This window comes from Vombatus ursinus, unplaced genomic scaffold (genome assembly GCF_900497805.2).
Source record: "Vombatus ursinus unplaced genomic scaffold, bare-nosed wombat genome assembly UNPS02013927.1, whole genome shotgun sequence".
NCBI lineage: Eukaryota > Metazoa > Chordata > Mammalia > Diprotodontia > Vombatidae > Vombatus > Vombatus ursinus.
The window spans coordinates 5526-12865 of NW_020953705.1; the positions used below are offsets into that span (position 1 = coordinate 5526).

A 7340-nucleotide genomic window follows, 5' to 3' on the forward strand; every position below is an offset into this window, starting at 1 on the left:
ATTTCACAAATATAAGAAAAACTGTATATGAGTAGTTATCAGATTATGTAAAAAAGAAAGCTCAGGAGATTTTTAGTGAACCCAAAGCTTAATGGGAATTATATATGTATATTTTTGTATCTGTGTGTATTTGTATATAGATAGACAGATAGATAAATAGATACATATATATATGCGTATATGTGTATGTATGTACATATATATGCATATATGTACACATATATTTAGAAATTGGAATTTATCCATATACATATACATATATAGAGAGAGAATAAATATGGTGATTTTGGTATCAATCTTGATGAATAAAGTCTCTATATCCTTCTATAAAGAAATATTCATGTTCAGTCATGTCTGACTTAATGACCCCACCAAATGACAGATCAAAACAAGCTAAAAAAAATAAAGCAGTGCTTGACTTACGTGAGTTTGTCTTCTATTAGGGGAGACAACATTCAAATATATTATTACAGAAAATAATACAACATAAATGTATTCTACTCATGGGCATATAAAAAGTTTGAGAGGAAAGAGATGGAATTCCTCCTGTGAAGGACAGTAAGAAGGCAAGTTTAACTGGACAATAGAGCGCATGAAGAGGAACATTTTATATAAAGGTCAAAATTTATTTTAGAGTCTGATTAGGAACATAATTAAACAGAAAGGAAGAAATTTGAGTTAGTGTTCAAATATGATGGAATCTTTGGAGGTTAGAGGGACACAAGTTCAGATACATGCTTTAGGAAATTACATGGCAGCTATGGGAGAGATATTAGATCCAGAAAAGAATGTAAGAAGTAATTAGTAGAAATACAAAGAGAAAATGTGGGATTATTAAGGATTTGGGTTCATCTCAATAAAGCTGTCCAAAGCAAATGGGATGCTTTCAGAGAAAAAGTGAGTTTCCTCCCACCTTGAAAGTCTTCAAACAGAGGTTTGTTTATAAATTGTCATCTTTGACTGCTGGTTTCCTTCAAATCCCTGCCATAAACCCACATTTTGCAGGAAGTCTTCATCAATCCCAATCACTTCTAGTATCTTCTTTTTGGTGATTTTATTTGTCCAACTTATCCTGGGTATAGCTTATTTATACAAAATTGTTTACATTTTGTCTCTCCCTTTAGATTGCATTTTGTTTTTTTCTGTGTCCTTAGCATGTAGGACAGTACATGACATATAGCAAATAATAATGTTAATTGGACTGACTACTGAATGACTACTGTCATAGTGACATATACATACATATATATATAGATAGATAGATAGATAGATAGATACATATAGATATACATTAATTTGGGGTTGGGATATATGGTCATTGAGATCTCTTCCAAATATACTAAGATGCTGGTATCCTGTGATTTTCTACAGTAGGAACCATGATGAATGATGCCCAAAATGAGAGTGATGTCATCTTCATCCTTTTAGGATTCTCTGATTACCCAGAGCTCCAGATCCTTTTATTCCTGCTATTCCTGGTGATATATCTGATTACTGTAGCAGGAAACTTGGGCATGATTGTGATCATCAGGATTAACCCCAAACTCCACACACCTATGTACTTATTCCTTAGTCACTTGTCTTTTTTAGATTTCTGTTACCCTACTATAATTACACCCAAATTGTTACAAATCTTGGTTGTGGAAGACAGAAGCATCTCTTTTGCTTCCCGCATCACACAACATTCTTTTGCTGCAATCCGTGTGGTCACAGAGGCATTCTTATTAGCAGTGATGGCCTATGACCACTTTGTGGCAATTTGCAATCCCTTGCTCTATATAGTTGTCATGTCCCAGAAATGCTGTGCCCTGCTGCTGACAGCAGCATATACATGGGGCATAATTTCTTCTATCATATTCATCTACTCACTCCTTATATTATCATATTCTGGGACCAACATCATTAATAATTTTGAGTGTGAGTATTCTGCTATCTTTTCTGCCTCTATCTCTGATACACATGCTACAGAGATGATCTTTTTTATCCTTGCTAATTTTAACACATTTTTCACCCTCACAATTGTACTCACATCCTATCTTTTTATTTTTATCACTGTCCTGAAGATACATTCAGTTAGTGGGAGATATAAAGCCTTCTCTACTTGTGCCTCCCACCTGACAGCTGTTACCTTATTCTTTGGAATCATCTTCTTCCTTTACTGAGTGCCCAGTCCCAAAACCTCATGGCTTCTAGTAAGAGTAAACACTATTTTTTATACAGTGGTGATCTCCCTGCTGAACCCCTTAATATACAGTTTGAGGAGCAAAGATGTGAAAGAAACTATCAAGAAATTAATAGAAGTGCCAGCTAGGTGGCCCAGTGGATAGAGTGAATGTTGGGCTTGGAGTCAGGAAGCTCTTAGTCCAAATATGGCCTCACACACTTATTATCTGTGTGACCCTGGAAAAATCCCTTAACCCCGTTTTCCTACTTTCTTCATTTCTAAAGTGAACTGGAAAAGAAAATGACAATCTGCTGCAGTATCTTTGTGAAGAAAATCCTAAATGCAGTCAGAAAAAGTCAGACACAGTTCATTGACAAAACAATAACAACAATATATTTTCTCACTAAAATTATTGGCACTGATGATTGATTCATCTCCTGGTTGTCCCATTCGGGGAGAATTCGTGGGGATATTTATTTAATATATCCATTACTTTGTAGTAATGTACTACTTTTCTAGTTTCTAACATTTGGCTACTACAGGTATCCATAAGAGATCCATGACCCATATATAAATGAAGAAGCATTATTGTTTAATGTGAAAACAATTACTTCAGAAAAAGAAAGACAAAACAAAAACAATTAAATCATCCCCCAACAAAACCAAAACTCTTCTACATAACTTAAATGGGTGAAAATCAGCTTCATGCCAAAAGTGATCTACTATCATTTGGTGGTAAAATAAATTTACTCTTTCACAATATTGGACATCTGTTTTCTTACTGCAAGCTTCTATTCTCAATAATGTATGGCAAAGAAAGGATAAAAAATGAGGTGAAAGCTGGGTATGAGGAGTTTGTTTAGTGATGAGAAACACACATGTGAGCATCAACCATTGATGTTGAAATAGTGTTGAAATAGACACAGTGTTGACTAAATACTATAGCAGTGATTCAGAATGACTCGTTTCATTGTAGTCTAACAACAATTGATAGTGGACTGAGAGTGTGGAAACAAAGAAGTGCCTTGCATATTCTTCTTTTGATATGAATTATGAAACCTTAGAAATAGAACTCCTATATTTAAAGAAAAAAAATCACACTTTCCTTTGTCCATTTCCTGGAGTTCTCAAACCTTTGGCTCAGGACCCCTTCATAGTCTTAAAAATCAAGGACCCAAAAGAAGTTTTGTTTCTCTGTAATATATCTATAATTATATACTATATTCAAAATTAAAATACCTTAGTATTACTATGATTTTTTTTTGCCTTAAATACCCCATGAAGCTACCCCATTACTTTTCTGTAGTTTTGGCTACCTGAAGTAAAATCCCATCTTTTACAGGAAGCCTTTCTTCTGCTAGAGAGATAGGTAGATAGAGATATATGTCTGTGTGTGTGTGTATATATACACACTTATGTGTGTATATATACATATATGTGTATATATGTATAGATGTGTACCTACATATGCATACACATGTGTATGTGCATATATGTGTACATGTATATGTATATATGTATGTATGTGCATGTGTGTATATATCTATATCTATATGGCATTCCATATTAGATTTTAAGCCCCTTGAAGGCAAGGAATATCTTTTGCCTCTTTTTACATATCCAGCATTTAGTACAATTCTTGCTAAATAGCAGGTGCTTACACACGTTTGTTATGTGAGAGTCAGTGGAAGGGTCTCAGAAACCTTGAGAACTCTTTGAACTACACTTGGAGAGCTATTGCTTTAAAATTATCTCATTTTGATCCTTCTTTCAAAAATAAAATAATTAACAATCTTTATTTTATTCTAGACAATGATAAAATTCTACAATTGGTCTCAAATATCTATGAAATAGCCAACTTCCAAGACTAAGGAAGACATAAAATAGAGATTGTTCTTTGGAGCTATAACTCAAGTCAATGCCAATGTATTCAGTACCCACTATCTACTTAGCTCTTTGTTAATCTATTGGTATAAAAGAAAAGGCAAAAACACTCTTTGGCCACAAGAAACTAGCAATCTAATTGGGGAAACCATGAAACATCTATATACAGAAAGGATATATATAGCATATTATTATAAAAATATCCAGAGATTATATAGTGACTGCTACCAATCAAAATGATCAACATGTTGACAGGTAAGAGGTGAAATCCAGTTCATTATGAACTTCAGCTTAGGCAGAGAGTTCTTAATTAACTCTGAGTAATGAACAAAGATTATTTTAAAGCTTGTATACTCCAATTACATCAAGAAAAAAAAAGAAAAAAAAGAAGGTATTATTTTGGATTGTAGCTGCCAAAAGGAGGTAGGAATTTAAGACCACTGGAAGGAGAAAATAAATATTCATATTTCAAAATATATGCCTTTAAGATTTTCACTTAAAAAAATGTGAAGAAAAAAATCTCATCAGATCTAGTTAATCCATAACCAATTACAATGAAAAATTCTGGGATTTACAAACACCAGGCAGATATCATATTTTTTTTACCCCATCTGATTTTTTTTAATATCAATCAAAATAATTAGAAGTCTTAGCTATTTTAGCAATATTATGAAAATCCTCAGCCAGATACATGATTTTAAGTTACCATGCTGGAACCAAATGATAATGGAAGAAAGGAAAATTTAAAAAAAAAACAAAACTTTTTCTGACAACGCATATGAGATTATATTAAAGGCACAATGCTAACATTAGGTGGAGGACAAGGGGAAACTTATTGGAAATGGTGAGACTTTAGCAGAGACCTAAAGGAAACCATGGAAAGTAGGAAGCAGAAACAAGTATAAGAGAGAGAATGCTAAGCATGTGGGATAGTCAGTGAAAATTCACAGAGAAGGGATATGAAAACTCTTCAAGGGAAGTAAAGACATTGGAATCACTGGATCATAGAATTTGTGGTAAAGAATGAGATTAGAAAAATGTAAATGTAAGGGGGACAAGGTCATAAACAGCTTTAAAATATAATCAAAGACTTTTTTTTATATTTGAAACTGGAAGCAATGTTGAATTAATAGAGTTTATTGAGTAAGGGAATGGTCAGACCTACACTTTAGGAAGACCACTCTGACAGCTCAGAGTAGGATGGATTGGAGTGCTTAGAGACTTGAGGCAGGGAAACCATCTAGAGAGATATTGTAATAGTCCAGGTGTAAGATGATGAGGACGGAACTAGAAGGGTATCATTGTCAGAGCAGAGAAAAACATGTATCAAAGTGAAGAGGTGGGGGGTTGGGGTGCTCCTAGTTGCACAGAGGCACCCCAAGATCGTGGGAGCTTTTGGAGTGCTTGGAAAAAGCCCCAGATAGAGGCGTGGATCTGGTGAAAGAATTCAACCCAGATCTTCTTCCAGCCAGAGAAAAAGTTTATTAAAGATAAAGCAGATAGGCCAGACTCCCAAGGAACCCAAACATCAGTGATCTAAATGGGGGCAAAGGTGGTCAGGTGACACTCATAAGGATGAGCGTGGGGGGGGGGGGTGAGGCAATCTCAGCCTCTAGGCTTGAGAACAGCTCAGCTTCTAAATGGGGACTGGGGGCTAAGGAGGCCAGGTGAATCTTAAGCCAAGTGATGCCGGAAAGACAGGAGGGTGAGAGAGTCTCAGCCTTTAGGGGCATGAGAAATTCCCAGCATCATAATGGGGGAAAGGTGAGTCTTAAATATAGAAAGACTGTGGGAGGGATTTAGGAGTGGCCAAGCAGTTTGGAGTGATGGGAGGCAGGGCCTAGGGAGATCTGGATGGGAGTGGTTAGTAAACTGGGGTGAACAGAACTCCTGGGTCCTGAACCTCATGGCGCCTAGCTAGGATTAAGGGTGAACAGAGGAAGGGGGGTTGGTTGGGTCCATTTGGAAGGTAATAAAACAATGAGAATAGATAATGAAAGGAGCTGAAGGGGGGGGTTGCTTTCAACTGGAGCTAAAGAGAGCTTTCAAAGGGAAATAAGGCAGTTTCTGAAACTTTAAGGTTTTCCTGGGACCAGTAGACAAACTGAAGTCAGGTTCTTTTGGGGGCCAGGAAGGAAAGGTGCATAACAAAAGGTCAACAAATGGGAGACAAATTCCTTTTGTCAAAAGGGGCAAAGGTAAACCCCTTCAAAACAGGTGGTGTGAAGGCAAAATCGATGAGGTATTGCAACAGATTGAATATGGCTATTGAGAGCAAGTAAGAAGTCAAAGATGATGTATATTTGTTCGCCTGGGTAACTAGAAGAATAAATAATGTCCTTGACAGTTAGGAAACTTAGGAAAGGAGGGAAATTGAGTTTTCAAGAAAAAATAATATGTTTAGTTTTGGACATGTAGAATGAAAATATCTATAGTGTCTCCAGATATCCAATAAGAAGTTTGAGATGTGAGACTGATAGTGTAAAGTGAGATTAGGGCTGGATAAATAAATATGAGAAACATTAGTATAAATATGGTAATTGGATCCATAGGAATTTATGAGATCACCAAAGAAATAGTAAGAACAGAGGAGTGTAAAGATACTTTTATCTCTGAGAGGTGCAAGATGTTTTATCAAAGGAATATTTCCATGATTTCATTCTTATTAGTGGCCTCTGCATTCCTTTGATTTTTTTTTCCTAACTTGCTTGTGAATATTTTAGGTTTCTTCTTTAGAAAGATAAGAATTTTGACTGCCTTGTGTGCAGTAATTCCTACTGTTAATGGTCATTAAGAAGCCACTAAGAAATATCTGATTATTTTCAAATTACTCTGTTTACTAGCAAATATGAGTGTGTTATAGAGAGAAAACAAAACAAAACAAAAACGTTGTAGTAACATTTTGAACAAAAGGGTCAAAGAATCTTTTATAAAACATAAGAAGATTTATTGAAATATATGGGGAGAAGGTTCTGCAGGAAGATTTTAGTAAGAGAAAAAGGACATCAGAGGCCAACAAGAGACATTAAGGGGGAACACTTCAATTGAATAATATATATATATATATATATATATATATATATATATATATATATATATATCCCTTAGCTTAGAAAGAATCAAAGGTATGCATACATCAAATGCATGTGAAGAAGTCAGAAATTCAAAGAATCCTCTGGGAGAAGACTTTTTCACACCTCTGTCTAGCCAGGCTTTTCAATTACATTCCCTAAAGCATATGGAACCTGAAAATGACTGAACTGAAACTGATCAGCCTAAGGCAACATGAATG

At 35.2% G+C, this 7340-nt stretch overlaps 1 protein-coding gene across 1 annotated transcript; it reads left to right on the forward strand.

The window, feature by feature from the left end:
- Positions 1 to 1379: 1379 nt before the first annotated feature.
- LOC114040630 (olfactory receptor 5D18-like) lies at positions 1380 to 2327 on the forward strand. Its single transcript, XM_027858740.1, is given in 1 exon segment — positions 1380 to 2327. A coding segment is annotated over 1 exon segment (948 nt).
- The last annotated feature ends 5013 nt before the right edge of the window (positions 2328 to 7340 follow it).